Below are 21439 nucleotides of genomic sequence, written 5' to 3' on the forward strand. Positions count from 1 at the left end.
ATATTAATTTATATTTAAAAAAAATTGAAACGCTTGTTACCAAGAGTTTAAGAAAAAATATTATATTTACACCAAAAAACAACCATAATGTATTTATGTAAAATATATTGTCTTTTACATAATTGCAATATATATTTTATATAAATAACTTATTTTATGATTAATTTTTTGTACATATTATTAAATTGCGTAATGACACATCAGTAAAAATAATTATTTTTTATATTAATCACGTGAATAATACAAAAAAATGAATGTGATTATATAATTATATAAAAGACATTAAAATTAAATTTTATATATAATATGATTATTTAAAACATAAAAAATGAAAAAAGTGATTGTGATTAACATAAATGTAACTGTACAAAGAGTTAAACAGAATAGTAGTATAGTGCATTTGTCTGATTCTTGTGTGCACAGTCTCATTACTTTGATTGGAGTCTAAGGTTTTCCATGGAAGCTTCTTCACTTGATAACAGCAGCACACACAGTACCAATTAGAGTGAACTACAATAACTCAGTAAGAGAGTAAAAGACCATAGTGGGAGAATGAGAGAGAGAGAAAAGTAAGAGAGAGTGAGATCCACCACCACTCCCCACATCTTTCTCTCTCTAAAAACCATTACTTTCTTTCTTTTCACTGATCTTTGAATCTGGTAAGAGTCTAAGACCACCCACACAACTGTTTCAATTCAACTTTGATTCTCTTCCATATCCAAAATCCAAAAGCAGAAAAAAAATAATAAAAATATAAAAAGATTAAATTTTTATGAGACCCACCTTCAAAAGAAAAACACACACACACACAATACACAAAAACACTGGTCTTGTTTTCCTTTGACTGCACCACAAGTTTGTGGGGTGTCTCCAAATCATTGCTCCTTCACTTTTGTCTGCAAAAGTTGGGGTCTTTTGAATTAGCGTTTCCACATTTCAAGCTTCCTTTATTTTTTTTTCTTCCAGGGTCAGTGTGGTGGGTGAATCATGACTAGGGTTTTTTCTCAGAGCTGAGGAGTGGTTGTTGTTGTTGTTGTTTCTGGTGGAGCAGCTTCTTTGGATGGCGAGAAAATGAGAGGGAAAAAATGTGGGTTTGGTGGAAATGTGTGTAATGAGTTGAGGGTATGAGTAAAGGAGATATTTTGAGAGATGGGGTGTGTGTTTGGGAGACAGTCATCACAAAAGTCCGGTGCGGCGGCAGAAGGGGAAGCGGCGGCGGAGGGGAGAGAGAGGAGAGAGGAAGTGAGGGAAGCAAAAGCAGAAGTGGTTGTTGAGACTCAGAATGGTGGTGGTGGTGGTGGTGGAGAAGAGAAGAGGAGTTCAAGGCAAAGAGGTGAGAGGAGAAGATCTTCAAAACCAAATCCAAGACTGAGTAATCCACCAAACAATGTTCATGGTGAGCAGGTGGCAGCAGGGTGGCCCTCTTGGCTTTCCAAGGTTGCTGGTGAAGCCATCAATGGATTGACCCCTAGGAGAGCTGACACTTTTGAGAAGCTTGATAAGGTGAGAGGATTTTATTTTTCTTAAGTTTAATGTTTTCTGTTGGAGTGTGGGAAGCTTGGTTGTTATTTTGATTTGATTTGATTTGATGTTGATGATGGTGGTCATGTTTTCTTGCTATTTGAATTTTGAGCATCTGTGGTTTTTCTTTTTAGATGTTCTTCATTGTTCATTTCATTAAATGAAGGATGTTGATGTTATGAATGTGTTGCTCTTTGCCTGCAGTTGGGGATTCTTTAATCCAAATGAATTACCATATTGTTTATGTTGTTTGATTATTTTGTTAATGTAATCAAGAGCAACACCTAAAATTAGTAATATATGAAAAAAATGAAATAAAAAATCATCACATTACTTGCTCTCACTGGCACCTTACTATTTTTTTCCAATCAGATTGGGCAAGGTACATACAGCAATGTTTACAAGGCTAGGGATACCTTAACGGGAAAGATTGTTGCCCTAAAGAAAGTCCGTTTCGACAATTTGGAGCCCGAGAGTGTGAAATTCATGGCCAGGGAGATTCTGATTCTGCGTCGCCTGGATCATCCCAATGTCGTCAAATTGGAAGGTCTAGTGACTTCTAGAATGTCATGTAGCTTATATCTTGTCTTCGAATACATGGTGCATGATTTGGCTGGACTCGCTACAAATCCAGCGATTAAGTTCACAGAGCCTCAGGTATTACTTTATTTAAGTGCTAAGTACATTCTTTGTTGCTTGAAATATATGATTAATTGGTGGTTTCATAAGGTTGGCCTTTAATATCTGATCATATTTGTGTGTGTTAGGTTAAATGTTACATGCAGCAACTATTTTCGGGGCTGGAACATTGTCACAACCGTCATGTGCTGCATCGTGATATAAAGGGATCAAACCTTCTTATTGACAATGATGGAGTTCTTAAAATTGCTGATTTTGGATTAGCATCGTTCTTTGATCCTCATCACAAGCATCCTATGACCAGTAGAGTGGTGACGTTATGGTATCGTCCTCCCGAACTTCTTCTCGGGGCCACCGAATATGGTGTCGGAGTGGACCTTTGGAGTGCTGGCTGCATTCTTGCTGAATTGTTGGCCGGAAAGCCAATTATGCCTGGTCGAACAGAGGTAATCTCTACGGTTTATTACATTATATGGGTTCTGTACTTGCACCTTGAGAGCAGTCTGTAATTTACTAATCTATGTTAGAAGGTTTTGCTCTCCATGGCTTCTCTATTTTCGCAACTTGACTTTGTGATTTGCGCTTCAGATTTTGCTGGTAATATAATATGCGATTCGTGCTTCGTAGGTGGAACAGCTACATAAGATATTTAAGCTATGTGGTTCTCCTTCTGATGAATATTGGAAAAAATCAAAGTTGCCACATGCAACAATTTTTAAACCCCAACAATCGTACAAGCGGTGCATAGCAGATACTTTTAAAGATTTTCCGCCGTCATCCCTTCCACTTATTGAGACCCTTCTTGCAATCGATCCAGCAGAGCGTCTGACTGCCACTGCTGCATTGCATAGTGAAGTAAGATAATAATTGAATTCATTAAATTGACTATGGAAGACTAACACTTCTGCTAAAATTGCTTGATTGATCTCTCTGTATGATGTTTCATTCTTAAATTATTCAACAAAATTCATATGTTAATGCAATAACTATGAATAGCAATTTTATACTGGATTATACCATGTTACTAGCAACTATCAACTTACAAAATACATTCCTTTGCTTTTTAATAACTGTTATTTGAGTTTTGAATTGCCATCTTTTGGATTTTGAAATTGACCATGAACAAAGTTAAAATGAATTTATTGATGGATGAACTGCTGAGCACCTATTTTTGTTCACACTTTTAATCAACAAATTGGGTTGCTTTTTCCTGGGAAAATCATAGCAATGTAAGGATCCGAGTTTGACATTATTTGCTTCTCTTTTGCAGTTCTTTACAACAAAACCTTATGCTTGTGATCCCTCAAGTCTTCCAAAATATCCTCCCAGCAAGGAGATGGATGCAAAACTACGTGATGAAGAAGCTAGAAGGTTAGCTTAAGTACTTTTGACATGATTCCATTGATATGTGATAGAAAATTTTTGAAATCTTTTTAGTTATCGTTCATCATCTTTACTTTCTCTCCACCTCCTCATCATACTTCATCGAGTAGAAGATATTTCTTTCCAAGATGAGAAATTGACGATTCAGATATGACAATATTTAATTTCAATATGTCATGACTGTAGATTGAGAGCAGCTGGTAAAGCTAATGCTGATGGTGTCAAGAAATCCCGACCACGTGATAGAATTGGCAGGGGAATTCCAGTTCCAGAGGCTAATGCTGAATTGCAAGCAAATATTGATGTATGTCAGATAAGGCATCTCATTCTCTTTAAAATTTTGCCTCAGTATTAATTTTCACCGTTTGGCTTATAGACATGAAACTTCTGAATTTACGCTTCATTTAGTTTGTGAAAACTGGAACCTAGTACTGAACTATGGGAAGAAAACTGTCTCATGGCAAATGAAGTTATATATATAGGTGGAAACTCAGGTGCAGTCGACTTCACGTGAAGTCGACTGCACCTGAGTTTTCATCATATATATATATATATATATATATATATATATATATATATATATATATATATATATATAATCCAAGTTGCAGCACCCATAAGTTACTTAAGCTATTTTAAAAATTACACGAATAAGAAGTTATTCAACGATGTAACATTTACTTAACACCGGGTGTAATTTGGTCCTACGCATATAGTGTAACTAACTGCATTTGTCTGGCTTTATGGATCATCACAGTATCTGTATATGCTGTGTAAACATGAAACTCATCACATTTATCTAAATTTCTTCCACTTTTTGAAGCCTTGAAATTGTTATTGACAATAGAATGATTTGGATATTGTAGCTCATATCATAATTAAATTCTATGGATATTTGATTACCCTTCAGGAGAATGTGATGTACTGTTTGTATGCTTTTCTGGTTTTAAAATATCTTTCCATACATTGCTTTAACCAAGGAGGTTTTGTGTGTGCAAGTCTGTTTGAACTCCTAATTTATATTCCTAAAGTACCCTCATACCTGTTTATTAGTTATTGAGAGTGAGCGAGTTAGTTAGCTAGTTAGGAATGATTAGTAAGGAATTGGTAAATGGTATAAATAGATAGAATAATGTAGAAAGGTGTCTTTAATCATTTGGGGTGGAAACTCAGGTGCAGTCGACTTCACGTGAAGGTGATAGCTGAGAGTCGTTAGATTGTTTGACTGATTTGACTAAATTTTCATCTAACGGCTCTCAACTATCAACTTCACGTGAAGTCGACTGCACCTGAGTTTTCACCATCATTTGGTAAGAGTCTCTAGAGAATATTAGAGCCCTAACTCTCTGTCAAATTAGTGTATTCATTCGCACTTCTTTGATGATCAGTTGCTTCCAGTTCTTGATAGCAGTTCTAACAGTTTAACCCCTTGTCACAGAGACGGAGACAGATAACACATGCGAACGCAAAGAGCAAGAGTGAGAAGTTCCCCCCTCCCCACCAAGATGGAACTCTAGGCTATCCATTGGGTTCTTCGCATCACATGGATCCGGTATTTGATCCTCCCGATGTTCCGTTTAGTTCCACGAACTTCTCACAACCGAAATCAAGTATGCAAACGTGGTCTGGCCCCTTGGTAGAATCTGCCGGCGGCGGTGCACCGAGAAGAAAGAAAAAACACGGTAGGTGACCGGTCGGAGGCATATCGGCATATACACTCAAAAACATCTCAAAGGAGGACTCAAACACAATTGTGTGAGGATTCAAAGAGAAAGATTCTTGTAGTATAACACCAAATCATTTTTTAGGAGTATCCATGAAGTTGGTAACAAAGCCACTAGATCAGAGGTTTATTCTCTATCTTGTATATCTTATTAATATTAATATTATTATTATTTATTATTAATTTTTTCCCCTTTCTTAAGTTTTAAAAGCTTAATTAGCTTAGATGAACTTATAATAAAATAGGTTTTGGAAACCTTGCTATTTACATTCCTCCCTAATTTTGTTACTTTTTCAAACCATTTCATTTTTCATTTCACCTCTGCTTATCCAGAATCATGTGAATTGTGCAGTACTTAATACATAGTTTTCAAGCTCTGTTATTTCTAAATATGAATGAATGAATGTTTTCCATTATTTTCTTTTGCACCTTGGAGTAGAAACTAAGAGTTAGCATGTTAAAGTGGAGCTTATATCAAAATTCAACATGACAAAGTGAAAGTGACATAAACATTTTCCCCCTTTATTTGAAAGTAATTTATCTATCTTAATCATCACTCAACCTAGGGCTAATAAAAATTAGGTTAAATTATACAGTTGATTTCTACACTTTCAGAAAAATTGTAAATTGGTCTTTACACTTTAAAAGTTTGTAATTGAGTCTCTAAAAAAAATTAAAATTTGTAATTTAGTCTTCGCCGGTCAAAAAATGTTGATTTAATAGAATATTTTCATAATATATTAAAAATATTCTATTAAAATAGAGAATATATTAAGAATATTTTGTTAAATCAAACACTTTTTGAACGATGAGGACTAAATTGTAAATTTTAATTCTCTTTAAGGATTTAATTATAAACTTTTAAAATGTAGAGATCAATTTGCAATTTTATTGAAAATGTAGGATCCACCGGATAATTTAACCTAAAAATTATGGATAAGCCTATTACAATCACTTTGCATGGGAGATTGGGAGAAAATAAAGTGTTACATTGGGATCTAAACCGTGGTCAATTTTACTTTATTTTTCCTTCTTTTTGATCACACTCTTCCCCATCTCAAATTTTGGTGCTATTTCTAGTTCATCATTAAAATAAAAATGTACCAACATTTATGGTCTCTCCCTAAGTATTATCAAGAAGGGTAGATTGAAGAAAATCAGTTGTTGAGTTTGATAGTTAGATTCCAAACCTCTTTATATTTAAGCTTTTTAGGTTTGTGTATTGTAGGACACGTGGCATCTATAGAGAATCCCAAGTACTAATTTTGGTCTTATCAACCATTCAATTATTTGGTGCACCTATATCTTATATATATATATTTTGTTCTCACTAGAGTTGGAGAGTGCAATAATCGAGCCATACCTTAAGGATGAGGCCCCAAGGACCTCCACCTCCTCCTGGAGGGCCTGGGCCTCCGGGCTTTCCCGGCCCAATATCCGTACTTGGCAATTTCTTCAATGGGCTATGTAGTGCCATATCTTCTTGGTATGTAACATTTTTCCTTCTTGCTTTAATTAGCATTAGTCAATATATAATCTATAAATGATGACTTAGAATGAACTTTAAAGAAAATTAGAATATGCCACTATGATTATGATTTATGAAAGTGGAAATTATTGAACATTATTTTCCACAATTTTTCCAATTTTTGACACAGTTTCTACATAGTTTGCTGTTGTTGCTTGCTACAAGAGTGTTTTGGTGGGCCAGCTGAATCGCCGCCTCCTCCGCAGACTCCGCTGCTAGCTCCGCCTCCACCTCCACCTCCCCCTCCACCGGCGCCACCTGTACCTACACCACCACCAGCCGGACCTCCTGGCCCTGATTTTTCTCCTGCTCCTCCAAATCCTTATGGGCCTCCTGGTCCTCCAGGCCCATATTCTCCTCCCGGGCCTCCTGGTCCTATTGGCCCACCTCCTTATTAAGGAAGAAATTTTTGGCGGCCCATCATAACTTATAACCAACATCTCCTTGTCCAAAAAAAAAATAACGGCTCAAAGAAAGAACAAATATAAATGTTTCTACATTTTAAATAATAATAATAATAATAATTTTAGACCAAAGAGCTTAATGATGTAACCAAATTATGGTGATTACATTGTCATGAGAAAATCCCTAGTCTAATGCTTGTTTTATGTTATTGTTTAGATGACTTTGCATGTGATTGTATCCAAATTATGTCATTGCAATTTCTTGACTTTAGTTAAGATATTCAAATATTTCTACGACGATTTCTTAACAAATTGAAAACGTATTTGTGACGTAGGAGCACACGCATAGTTGTTTTGATAATTTAAACAAATTGTTTTACGCACATTTATTAGAAATAATGCAAGGTAATTATTTTTTCCATTTAATTGGCATGGCAAATAGAGCTTAGAAGGCGATGGGTTGTAGAAAGTAGAAACTGGAAATAAAGTAGTGCTTTTTCTTTTAATTAAAAAACAATAGAAGAGTAAAAAATAAAAATCTATCCATCATTCAGATATTTTATCATAGAAAAATAAAAAAATAATATTATCGTGTGGACAAGTACAGGTCATAGTCACATTTGAATGATTGAATTGGGTCAATTATTTTGCGGTGTTGTCCCAATGAATCCATATCCACATGCACCACGTATTTCTTATGATTTTCAGGGTCATTTTATTGTTTTAATGGACCCTGTATGTCCTGTAAGAAATAGAAATGTCAAAATATTAGTCCAAAAATAAATTTAAATTAGCCAAGTGATTAGTTTATTAATTTGTTTAAATAGATATTTAAATTTAAATTTAAATTTTATTTTATGTATATAATAATTTATTGATAAAAAATAAATTTTTAAATAAAATTTAAAATTACGACGAATTAGATTTTAATTTGTCAAACTAAAAGATATTGTAAAAAACAAAAAAAATTAGAGAAATTTTAAATAAGCTGAATGGAATTATAGATTACTTGATAAATGTTAATATTTTAGTCACTAATTTTTTATTTTTTTAAATGTTGTTTTTTTCCTTAAAAAAAGAGTTAAATTCTAAAATAGTTTTTGAGATTTGCATGTATATCAAAATTATTTATGAGATTTTAATTGCATCAATTACGTTTATGAAACTGACAAAAGAGTATTATGTTAGTTTTTTATCTATTTTTCGTTAATGATTGACTAACGTGACTTGCTGATATAGACCATCAGTGACACATATTACTTTATGTTTTAACCACGTGTGATAGTATGATGACGAGTCATTTAGTGACACGTGACATGCTGATATGAACGGTTGTGTCAAGTGTCATAGTAGAGGTAAATATCAAATCGATACCCGAAAGATTTTGGTGTTGACAAAACAATGCATGACTTTTGTTATTGACAAAATAGTCCTTAAATGATTTTAAAATTTGACAAGCGTGTCCCTAAACTCGTCGGAGCACATTTCTGATGAGAAGGATGCTGAGGTGGTCACCAAAAAATTCAAAGTGAAAATTTTAATTAATTACTTATCCAGAATCTAATCCCCAATCCCTCCTAATCCCCTCCCTTTTCCCGTTGAACCCTAATCCCCCTCCCCAACGCACTCTCTCATACTCTCAATGCACTCTCCCAAAAACGACAGTAGAACTCAACCTTTTCAGTCTCACAGAGCTGCTGTCACCGACACCGCACGGTTGATATCTCGTCGCTGGGTCTTTTGCGTCTGCCAACTCCTGTGTTGTTTGTCTCCTCTGTTGGTGTCGCGTTGTCCATGAGCCTTCACCGTTGTCGCCTTGCCTAAACCCACTATTCGTCGTCCCTGCACCTTCATTGTTGTCTCCTCAATGTCACCTCGTAGGTATGTGCTTCACAGTGGCTCGCTTCCCTCCTTGTGGTCAAGCATAAGAACAGACACACATAAAGCAGCGTCTCACTCATCGGCCTTGTTTCTGTCACCTCTGCTTGTTGCCCCACCACTAGTCGCTGCCCTATCTCTTCTGTCTGTGTTCCGTCTTGGTTCCGTCGTGCCGTGTCTTTTCTGTCTATTATTCTTTTGATTTGGTCTAAATATGCCTCTTACTTTTGTGGTGTTTATATTGAACTTTATTTTATTTTATTTTAATTATTGTATATGAATCTGTTTGTATTTATCTGAGTTTTATTGTTATTAATCTTTTTGAATTGTAAATTTGGAATAATTCAGGGTTGAAAAAGTGAGAGTGTGATGGGAAGGGAGGATTTTTTGCTAGATTAGGGTTCAAGAATTTTTTCAGGTTTATGGCAACTTATGAGTGAGAGAGTGCATTGGAGAGGGCGGAGGTTAAGGTTCAAAGGGGGAAGAGAGGGAGGATTATGGTTCAGAAAGGAGGGTTTTAGATTTTTTAGGTTGGACTGGTTAATTAATTAATTAAAAATTATACCTTGAATTTTTTGGTAGCCACCTTAGCATCCTTCTTGTTGGAAATGTACTCTGGCAAGATTAAGGGCACGTTTGTCAAATTTTAAAATTATTTAAGGACTATTTTGTTAATAACAAAAGTTAGGTGCTATTTTGTCAACGCCAAAATCTTTCGGATACCGATTTAGTATTTACCTCGTCATAATATTATTTGGCCATATGTCAATTTGTGCCACGTGTCACAACATTGTTCATTCACATGTCATTCGTCATGTTATCATTATAGATACACCAAATTAATTTTTGATTTTGTATTAAATGACTCATTTTAATTCCTGAAATTGAATATGGTATATCAAATTAGTTATTCCACCAGTTTTTTTTTTTTGTAAAATTAAAATTCTCAACATCTTTAAATACACTAATTTTAATTATATTTGTTCACGTATCATTTAAATACAAGTATTTTTATAGTATATTTTTGAGTTTTTAGTTTTAATTATATAATTTTTTACAATAATTTAATGTTGATAAATTTTATAATATATAAGTATATTATTTGTCAAAAAGAATTATATTATTGATTAAACACATTTTTTTATTTTAATCCAAAAAAATGTTTATTTTTAACAAGAGATCAATAATTAAAATATATATTTTTTATTTTTTCAATTTCTATAAAATACGTGCGTGTATTTTGGACTTTAACAATATGTATTTTTTTAATCAATCATATAATTTTTTTATTAAATAACATAATTATTATTATGAGTCATATCTAAAATTGGTTGTGTGCAAATAAATTAAATTAGACCAATTTGGTATATTTGCGATAATGACACAGTAAATGACACATGAACAAATAATATTGTGATACGTGTCATTTATGACACGTAATTAAATAATATTATAATATATGGCGTAATAGTCTACATCAACATGTCACATATTATTAATCAATTCGACATTATACCATTATATGTTGTCAAATTATAAAATAACATGTGTCACTAATAATTCACATCATCAAATCACATCAACATGTTATTTTGTAAGAAATAAATCAGAAATTAACATAGTACATTTTTGCTAATCTCAAAAATATATATTATTATTAAAATTTTAAAAATAATTTTAATGTACGATGTCAATATCAAAATTCACTTTGGAGGTTAACTCCTAAAAAAATTGTTTAGTTGAAAGTGTACATCAAAAATTAATTTAATTAAACGGAACTTCACTTAACTAAATTTTAGTCTAAATAAAATAGTAAGGTTACCTTTTATTTCAAAAAACAAAAACATAGTTCCAGACTATTAATTAATTAACAAAAAATAATACTTTATTTTATAATAACTTTTACTTTATTAGTGCAATAATGATGTTAAGAGGTATGTTAGTAATCTCTCTTCTATAATTATAATAACAACAAAATATGTGTTTCATTCTTGTCAATTTACATGTTTCTCAATAATTTTCTGGGAAGATGCTAATCAACTGGGATTTCAAAGAGGAATTGACATGAGCAATTAATTCAAATGTTTAATAATTTTATACGATAAGCTATGCATAAATTTTAAGAATTGTTTTTTACCATAAGTTATGTCGTCTTTAAATTGTTTTCCATTAGGAAGATACTCCCACAGACACGCATAAAATGTTTTTTTTTTTAAACATTTATGTATCGCATTATTATTGAATATATTAATGAATCGATTATTTTTAAATTTTTTAAAAATTAAAATAAAACCGATTATTTTTATAACATACAATAACAATAAATTCAATTGTTATTAGATCCGGTCAAATCGGCCAATTTATATAACTTATCATAGATTTTTTAAACAAAAATTAAAGATATATTTATTTTTTTATCAAAAAATTTAAACACAATTCGCTTTAGATTGTATAAATCGATCGGATTAAATTGGGTCTAATAATTATAGTGTGAACAACTAAGTTTATTATTGTTGCTATAATAAATCGATTTTATTCTAGTTTATTAAAAAATAAATTATTAATCGATTTAATAAAAATATCTAATAATATCATGATACATGTAAAGTCTTTAAAAAAATATTTTTAGTGATCTTTAACAAAATAGACTCTTTTTTATTTAGTAATACATAGGATCAAACTTTTCATATATATATATATATATATATATATATATATATATATATATATATTTCTAATTTAATTTTTACAAAAATTTCATTGTTTTCATTTTGAGAACTTCCTTTAAGGCCACACAAATCTCAGATATAACTAGTGGTATGTAGTATTATACTAATCTAAGATTTCTTTTCCAACTTGTCAAGACTCAATAATGTTTTTGGTAATCAAGCTTCAATCATTGGGTTTGAAAAATAATTACTTGTGGAAATTTTCTTCTTTAATTTTTTTTTTTGTAATTACTCCTTAAAAAATTCACCATATTATATGGATATCAAAAATCAATTATCTATCTACTACAATCATCATATTTTAATCAACTTTCACAAACAATATAACAAAACTAAATTCACATTTATAATTAATTTCTATAAACAATATAATGAAACATGATTCATATTTATGATCATACACTAATCAAATTAGATTAATACTCATAATTAAAATATTGATAAAAGTACATAATGGAGGATTTTTTTTATTCATATAAAAAATCTGATTATTTTCCACTATTAGAAAGTTTAATTATTTTAATAGTTAATATTATTCTATAGAAAAAATTTACTCGTAAATTACATACAAATATACATATTTAGCAGTTAATTTTTAGTATTTGTATAATATTTTTATTAAAATTAATACCAAATATAAATAATTTTTTAAGAAAAATAAACCATCAGATCCGGCTCAATGTTGCTTATGAATTCCTAGACTACTATTACTTGTTAAATTATTCATATTTTTTTAACTAAGAACACAATAAGTTTAATTTATAAAATTAAAGATTATAGTAAAGTATATTTTTTATTTTTAAAATTTGTCAAAAGTTTTAAAAATATCTCTAAAATTTTATTTTCTTTTAATTTTATTCCTAAAATTTTTTATTTACATCAAATATATTCCTGACAGTTAAATTTTTAAAAAATTTAAGACTAATTCAGCAATAATGCATAACAATAATTATCTTTAGTTTACTTGTATTGATGGTTATTCTTATAAAATTATTACTGAATAATTGATTCTAATTTTTTTTAAAAATTAACTGATAGGAATATATTTAATGTAAATAAAAATTTTTTAAGATAAAATTAAATAAAATAAAATTTCTAATAAATTTTACAGATTAAAAAGTATACTTTTTACACAAAAAAATTTATTACGATTTAGGAATTAGAGATTAAAAGTTAAAACATAAATCTACTAGAAGCAACGTGTTAATCATGTGGCCAGAACATTGATTCACCAGTCCATAACGCCTTCAATGCTCAAAGTTGGTTTTGATCAATTTCGGGTGGCCACAAAATGACAATAAACTCTTCAATTTTTCCGGCTATTATAATTCAAATTCCTTTTCACAAATAATAAAATTCTTTGGAAAATAAAAAGAACAAGACAGAGTAAACCTTGCACAACAATAACACTTTGTCAAATACTTGGAAGCATGAACTCCATAATAATAACTTGTTCTAATCCTTAATTTAAACTTCTAAGCAACAATTAGTAGTAGATAGCAGCAACCTAACATACTAATTAAAAAGATTAATTTATTCTGTCAACATGGTTTCAATCTCTTGCCACTTTAGAGCTATAAATCTTCCATTAAAAATTAAATATAAAATTTTGGATTTTTCTTATTAGATAATGAGTTAGACAATTTTTTATTTTAAGCATTACAATATACTACATATTTACACACCTAATAATAAATTTGTTTATCCATTACTTAAGTAAGAAAAATTTTGAATCCAAGTGTATCTATTTAAAACAAGGGTAAAGTTAATTGGTGATGTTTGGATGTAATTTTATTTTGATCTTTAAAGTTTAAAGTGTCTTATTTAAATTTAAAAAATTTTATTTTACTTCAATGTAGTCTTATCGTAAGGTCAAAATTAAATAATTAATTAAATGTCTTATATGACAGCATTACAAAAACAAGGTCAATAATCTAGAGAACAAGTACAAGCTCCTAAGATATAAAATTAACTGAAAATGCATAAATACATTTATTTATCATTATCCTTAGTTCTATAGAAAATATTTTATTTGAATTGTAAAAAAATGATAAATAAATATATTGATGCATCTTCAGTTGATTTTGTGTATCTGAAGTTTGTACTTATTTTTTAGATTATCGACCTTATTCTTGTACTGCTATTATGTGTAGAATATTCTGTTAATTATTTAATTTTAATCTAAACTACATTGAAACTAAATAAAAATTGTTTGAATTCAAATAAAACATTTTAAATTTTAAAGACTAAAATAAAATTACGTCGAAACGTAAATAATCAATTTAATACTTTACCTTTTAAAACATAGACCATAACCACTAAACTAAGACTTGTTAAAAATTTTTGGATTTTGAAGATGGCAAACTTGGCAAGACAAGCAAGGTCCACATAAAAGATTTCTCTTATATATGTTGATATGGCGTAGCAATAAAATATAAAAATTTTAGCAGGAGTTTTATGTAAAGGGAAGGAGCTTTCAGTTTTTGTTATCCAAGAAATAAAAGTGCATGGTTTGATCCTAGTCATAGAAGAGTCAGAGAGATTCCAAAAAGAGAACCATAGAAAAGTTATATTAAAGAATAATATTACACATATAAATTTTTTTATTAATTAAATATAATTAAATTAGTTTAATATAATAAAAATTAATTATAATTAATATTATTTTAAATTTTATTATTTAATTTAATTAAATTTAATTCATAAAAAGACTTGAATGTGTAGGGAGACTATTAAAAAATTAGAAATCTGGATGAACCAATAAATTGAATCAAAATCTGATGGCACCCACGCACACAGCACATAAAAAGGGGGTGTGAGTCAGCACAGACGCAGCAGCAACCAATGAAGCATATCTATGGTCCACGTGGCATGTTAATCCACAACCTATCATTCAATCCGTGAACCTAAACACCAACGCCTTCTGTTCTGTCCCTTTGTTTTCATACACACCCTCCCCCACCATATAGCTACATGCATAGTACCATAGGATCAGTTTTTTCTAATATAAAAATTTGTAAAAAAAGAAAATTTCATAAACTAAATAATTGCAGTTAATTAATTGGTGAAAATTCAGATATAATCGACTTTACAAAAAGTTGATAGGTGAGAGTCGTTAGATAATTTTACTAATTTGATTAAATTTTTATAACGGCTATCACCTATCAACTTCATGTACAGTCGAGTGTACTTGAGTTTTCACCTAATTAATTATATATATAAATTGTTTTTAATGAGTAAAATAAAGATAATATGTTTTGTTTACCAAAAATAGAAAGACTGAATCCATGACCTCTTAAGTGAATACTGAGAGATTATACTATTTAAAACTCATTAGCAAAAATAATATGTATTTGCTCGTTGAAAAATACTAATATTAAAACGACATTATAAAAGGTGTGACTTAGCGAAATTATTTATAAAATAAGAAAGTAATGTTTTTAATTTTTTTAAATTAAGATCTTATGATTTATGTATAATTAAAATTATAAATTAATTATAATTATAATTTTACCTTTTTATTTTATCAACTTATTTAAAAGAGTTTTTCACTAGTATTATATATTATTACTTTTCAACTTTTCATTATCTACTACTAGCCGAGTAGTCATATATGCCACTTGCATTCTCCCGATATTTATGGGATTTGCCTACACAAATTATAATAATGCTATATAAAAAATACAAACAACAACAACAACAAAGCCTTGTCCCACTAAGTGGGGTCGGTTACATGAATCAAACGACGCCATTGTGCTCTGTCATGTATCATGTCTACAGAGAGACCGTTTACATGTAAATCTCGTTTGACCACCTCATGGATGGTCTTCTTAGGTCTTTCTCTGCCTTTCGCCCTTTGTCCATCTTCCATCTCATCCACCCTCCTGACTGGATGTTCTATCGGTCTTCTTCTCACATGTCCAAACCACCTGAGACGCGATTCAACCATCTTTTCCACAATGGGTGCTACTCCAACTCTCTCCCTTATATCTTCATTCCTTATTTTATCCAATCGCGTGTGACCACTCATCCATCTCAACATCTTCATCTCTGCCACACTCAGCTTATGTTCGTGCTCTCCTTTAGCCGCCCAACACTCTGTACCATACAGCATAGCCGGTCTTATAGCGGTGCGATAGAATTTACCTTTAAGTTTTAAAGGCACTTTTTTGTCGCATATAAAACCAGATGCACTCCGCCATTTTGACCAACCTGCTTGGATCCTATGATTTACATCATGTTCAATCTCTCCATTATCCTGTATGATGCACCCAAGATACTTAAAACTTTTAACTTTTCGTAAGGTGTTCTCTCCAATTTTTACCTCTATATTGGAGTTTTCCCTTCTCAGACTGAACTTACATTCTATATATATATTTATATTTATAATAAAAATATGAACAAAAGTACGTAAAAATTTAGTAGCTAATTTTTAATTAAATTTAACTAATATATACCTTAAAAATACAGGTTAAGATTATAAATTTAAAAAAATATATTAAAAATTTTCATTAATAATAATCTTATTGTACTGTATTAGGATATATGTTAGTAAAACTTTTATAATATATTCAAAACATGGTTGTGATAAAAAATTGTACAAATTGTTAAACCAATAATTTAATCAACAGTTAAATGTGCAGTATAGCCTATTAGAGTTGGATAGAATAATGATGGTGTAGACTCACTATTACAACATTTTTGTGGTGGATTTTTAATGTTTGATAAGAAAGTCTATCCAACTAGAGTTAAGAGTAATATATAGTACGACTATTTCAGTATTTTGTAAATTTTGATTTATTAATTTGTGGATAAGATTTGTTTGTAATAGCTCACATTGGTAAAATAAGGAACTTTTAGTTTCAATTTAAAATTTTTTCTGTTTTTAAAAGTTGTAAAAGGAAAAAGAGGTCAAGACAACAAATCAGTTTTTTGTTTTGATTTAATACCAGAATAAAACAGAAAGCAAATATGCCCCAACTTTTATTAGCTACCCTAAGTACAACATTTAACAATAATTGAACTTCTTTTTGTTAAGTCACCGAAAAAAAAATTATTTTGTTAGGATTTTTAAATTTGTTACACTTGTTAGGGATAGTGGAGTTAATTGCATGAATCCAATGTGAAATAAAACATTAGGCGTTAACTCTATATTCATTATCAACCTTATTTTTATGTTTAAACGGATAAATAAATTTTAAAAAATTTATATTTTAGATAAATTAATTTTAAAAAGTATTAATGAAAATTTTTACAATAACATAGATAAATTAGTTTAAATTAAATTTTTTTTATCATAATTATAGAAATTAATTTGAAGGTAATGTGTCCATATTTATTATTTTAAAAAATTTTATTAGTATTTTTTAGAGACTAATTTATCTAAAATATAAATTTTTAAATTTTTATTTACCACATTATTAGGGTGGCAATAAAGTAAATAGGACGAATTTTTGCCATACACTCAATTTTGTCATACAATAATCTATATAAATGCATTTCACTCCTACATGCGAGTAATAAAAAGTTAAATTCTAATTTATTTTGTTCCTATCTGTCTTTATAATTATTAAAATCTAACAAATAAAATTAAATTTTAAAATTTATATAATTATCATTATATACGCTACATAAATTAAAATAAAAATTTTAATAATATAATATTATTAATCATTTTATTAATTATTTTATATATATTACATATATTATATATATATATATATATATATATATATATATATATATATATATATATATATATATATTGAAACGAATAAAAGTGAGTATTACCTAAATTCTATTCTGTCCCTCCTAAAATTCTACCTCGCAGAAAATTCATCCTGTCCAATAAGAACGAAGTGAGTACCCGCTAAGCGTTATTCTAATTTTATTATTTCCTTCCACATTTGTGATATTCAGTTATTCAGTTACTGTAAATAAAGTAACATTGTTCTTTTGGATAAAGTATGCAAATTGCAATAATGGGATAACCGATAAGATTCATGGGACTGGATCGGAATCTATCCTCGTAAGCAGCTTCTGTTCATGATTACATAATTAAAAATAATTTTTTTCCTAAATAACTATTTTTAGGATATTAATTAAGACAAGGTTATTATTGTTAAAAATTCTATTTTTTTGATAAACACATTACAAATACAAAAAAGTTAAACTATTTTTTACAAAATTACTATTTCTATTAATCATCTTAACTAATACTCTTAAAATACTTGTTAACAATTTGTTAAACATATATCAAATTTGTTTTTTTTTTAAATAGAATATAACAATTTAAGTAGGTTAATAATTTTGGATAATCCAGCCATGTCCAACTCATGAATTGGCCAATAGCAAGTGCCGACCACGCAATTTTTTTATTCTCTACTGTATTATATTATTAATATTAATTAATTAATTAATTAATATTATTGTTTGGTTCTTAATATTCATAATTTTCTTTCTTTAGGGAAAAAAAAATAACAACAGTATTATTATGCGGTTCAATTTTGGTTTCCTATGAAAGGGACACGTGGCACATTCTTACGCAATCTTTTGTCTCACGTTTACGGTTTCGAAGAAAAAGCGCGTGTGCGAGTTCCACACCTTTATATATGATGTTACCCCCAATTCTTCTTTATCCATTTTCAAAATCTCTTCTTTCATTCAGATACTTCATTTCCTGTGTTAATTGTCTCGGAAATTTCAAGTGGATTTTTCTGATTCATTTTTATTACGGTATATTTCGTTCGGTGTGATTGTTACTAGGGTTTTTGCTGTTGATCATGGAGATTTCGGTGATTGGGAGCTCCCAAGCTAAATTGGGAATGCCCGAATTGGGGAATAGGGAGCTGGGTTTTATTAATTTGAAGGATGGTTTTAGGGTTTCGAATGATAGGGTTTGTTTCGGGAAAAACATTAGGTGGAAGAAAGCTGGGATGAGATTCACTCTGAGAGCTATTCAGTCTGAACCTGTTCAAGCGGAGAAGCATTCTGGTGCTGGTAGAAGATCCAAATCGGTAAGTTTTTTCTGTTATTGATTTGCATGCTGGGTTCTGTTTTTGGTTGGTGAGAATCTTGTGAAAAAATCGGATTTTTATTTGGGTTTAACCAAGGAAGAAGCTTTTAATTAATTAAATAGTTCTGTGTTGTTCTTGTTTTGACCTGATTTTTCTATATATTGTTAGCTTTGAATTAAATTCAGAGTATGTAAATATTTGTGTTGAATTATTCAACAACATCAACCACCCAGCTAGATGAATAATAACTTAATAAGTCAACACAAATTAGTATTTTATGTTATTTTATTTGGATGGGTATGGTTTTCTTACATTTACCTAGATTTTTTTATTAATGAAAACTGAAAACTATGAGAATCAAAGACTAGAATGTTTTGTAAGGGCTAAATGTGGATAAGATATTCTCTCTTCATCTGGATTTTATGCTAATCAGTAGAGCTATCCCTGTATGATATATTGTTGAAGTTCTTGATATGATTTGTTTGCATCATTTCAAATCTCATGTTACATGTTGGGTCAAACTAAATGCATTAGGTGTTGTTATATGATGTTCAAGGTCAAGGATTAAAAAGAAACTGACATGGCTTAGATAATATGATGCAGGATGGTGTAAGATTATTTGTGGGTCTGCCTTTAGATGCAGTTTCTAAAGACTGCAATTCACTAAACCATGCTAGAGCAATTGCAGCTGGTCTAAAAGCTTTGAAGTTATTAGGAGTTGAAGGTGTTGAGCTCCCTGTTTGGTGGGGAATTGTTGAGAAAGATGCTGCAGGAAAATATGACTGGTCTGGCTATCTTGCTATTGCTGAGATGGTTCAGAAGGTGGGTCTTAAGCTCCATGTGACACTTTGCTTTCATGGATCTACAAAACCCAATATCCCCTTGCCCAATTGGGTTACCCGGATTGGCGAGTCTCAACCCAATATTTACTTCAAGGATCGGTCAGGACAGCATTACAAAGAGTGCCTGTCGCTGGCAGTTGATAATCTTCCTGTTCTTGATGGGAAGACTCCAATTCAAGTGTATCAGAGTTTCTGCGAGAGCTTCAAGTCTTCGTTCTCTCCCTTCATGGGCTCTACAATTACGGTAAGATTTTTGGATCCAACAACTATGTGATCAAATATCCAATTTAAGATTAGTATGTATGGTGACAAGGTTGTAATCAATATCTTTAAATATTGCAGGGCATATCGATGGGTTTAGGACCAGATGGCGAGCTACGTTATCCGTCTCACCATCGTCTCTCAAGTGATGGTAAAACTCAAGGAGTTGGGGAGTTCCAGTGTTATGACCAAAACATGCTCAGCGTTCTCAAGCAGCATGCTGAAGCATCTGGAAATCCTCTATGGGGGCTTGGTGGCCCGCATGATGCCCCTACCTATGATCAGCCACCGTTCTCCGGTTTCTTCATGGATGGGGCTTCTTGGGAGTCTCCATATGGAGACTTCTTTCTTTCATGGTATTCCAAACAGCTTATGGCTCATGGAGATAGAATCCTTTCATTAGCTTCTTCGACTTTTGGCGACACTGGAGTGACAGTATATGGAAAAGTTCCACTTATGCACTCTTGGTATGGAACTAGATCCCATCCTTCCGAGCTAACAGCAGGGTTCTATAACACGGCTAAGGGGGACGGGTATGAGCCAGTGGCCGAGTTGTTTGCTAGGAACTCATGCAAAATGATACTACCTGGAATGGACCTTTCCGATGCATACCAGCCAAATGAAACCCATTCAAGCCCTGAGTTGCTTCTTGCACAAATCATGGCAGCTTGCAAAAAGCATGGCGTGCAAGTTTCCGGTCAGAATTCATCCGAGTCTGCAGTTCTGGGAGGTTTTGAACAAATCAAGAAGAATTTAGGTGGAGATAATGTATTGGACTTGTTCACATATCAAAGAATGGGAGCATATTTCTTTTCTCCAGATCATTTTCCATCATTCACTGAATTTGTGAGGAGCCTTAATCAACCGGAACTGCACTCTGATGATCTACCAATTGCGGGAGAAGAAGAAGGCACTCAATCTATGATTACGAGCCAAGAATCAAGCGTTAGCATGCAAGCAGCCTAAGCATTATTGTAACTTTGTGATGTTGATAGTCTCATGTATATATACCAATTTATTATTCCTGCAACAGATTTGAGGACAGCTTATTTTGTAAGATGAGTGAGTGAGGTTGCCTATTTATTTATAACCTCAACAAGCCTAGTTCCGTCACAATTATGTGTCTTGTAAAATAGTCAAGGTGAATGGCAAATGACCTTGCTAGTCAATATATTATTATTTAGCTTAAAAACATTTTATATGGTAGAAGTAATACTTTATCATCACTAATGTGGTTACTTTCTCTCTCTCTCATTCATAATGTGTTTGATTTTGATGTGATCTTCACTCTAATACAAAATCTTTTTTCACCTCCACATTTTGTTGGATGTATTTTTGGGGATTCAAATAACATTGCTCTACTGGGAAGGTGAGGAGGGAGCAATACTTTTATAAAGAAGGGAGAAGCACTTGTGATAGCCATGACATGACAATGTTATCCAATGAATTAGACTTAAATTTAAGGTCCATAACAATCTCAATCTATTACAGGGAAGCTTATAGAAGAAGAGAAGG

General features: G+C 31.0%; 3 protein-coding genes across 3 annotated transcripts; all 3 read left to right on the forward strand.

Annotated features, from left to right (window-relative positions):
• Positions 1 to 396: 396 nt before the first annotated feature.
• LOC112795775 (probable serine/threonine-protein kinase At1g54610) lies at positions 397 to 5533 on the forward strand. The gene is made up of 8 exons (XM_029297722.2): positions 397 to 659; positions 967 to 1503; positions 1894 to 2178; positions 2289 to 2606; positions 2788 to 3015; positions 3431 to 3531; positions 3730 to 3847; positions 4982 to 5533. Exons 2-8 carry the CDS (start codon positions 1150 to 1152, stop codon positions 5231 to 5233), a joined length of 1656 nt encoding a protein of 551 aa, XP_029153555.1. The 5' UTR covers positions 397 to 659; positions 967 to 1149; the 3' UTR covers positions 5234 to 5533.
• A 1067-nt stretch (positions 5534 to 6600) lies between these two features.
• LOC112794154 (uncharacterized) lies at positions 6601 to 7414 on the forward strand. Its single transcript, XM_025836275.2, has 2 exons — positions 6601 to 6752; positions 6925 to 7414. Exons 1-2 carry the CDS (start codon positions 6637 to 6639, stop codon positions 7190 to 7192), a joined length of 384 nt encoding a protein of 127 aa, XP_025692060.1. The 5' UTR covers positions 6601 to 6636; the 3' UTR covers positions 7193 to 7414.
• Positions 7415 to 18229: 10815 nt separating this feature from the next.
• On the forward strand, positions 18230 to 21150 carry LOC112795776 (inactive beta-amylase 9). Its single transcript, XM_025837923.2, has 3 exons — positions 18230 to 18821; positions 19425 to 19907; positions 20006 to 21150. The coding sequence occupies exons 1-3, from the start codon at positions 18588 to 18590 to the stop codon at positions 20888 to 20890; spliced, it is 1602 nt and encodes a 533-aa protein (XP_025693708.1). The 5' UTR covers positions 18230 to 18587; the 3' UTR covers positions 20891 to 21150.
• The last annotated feature ends 289 nt before the right edge of the window (positions 21151 to 21439 follow it).

Source organism: Arachis hypogaea, chromosome 4 (genome assembly GCF_003086295.3).
Source record: "Arachis hypogaea cultivar Tifrunner chromosome 4, arahy.Tifrunner.gnm2.J5K5, whole genome shotgun sequence".
Taxonomy (NCBI): Eukaryota; Viridiplantae; Streptophyta; class Magnoliopsida; order Fabales; family Fabaceae; genus Arachis; species Arachis hypogaea.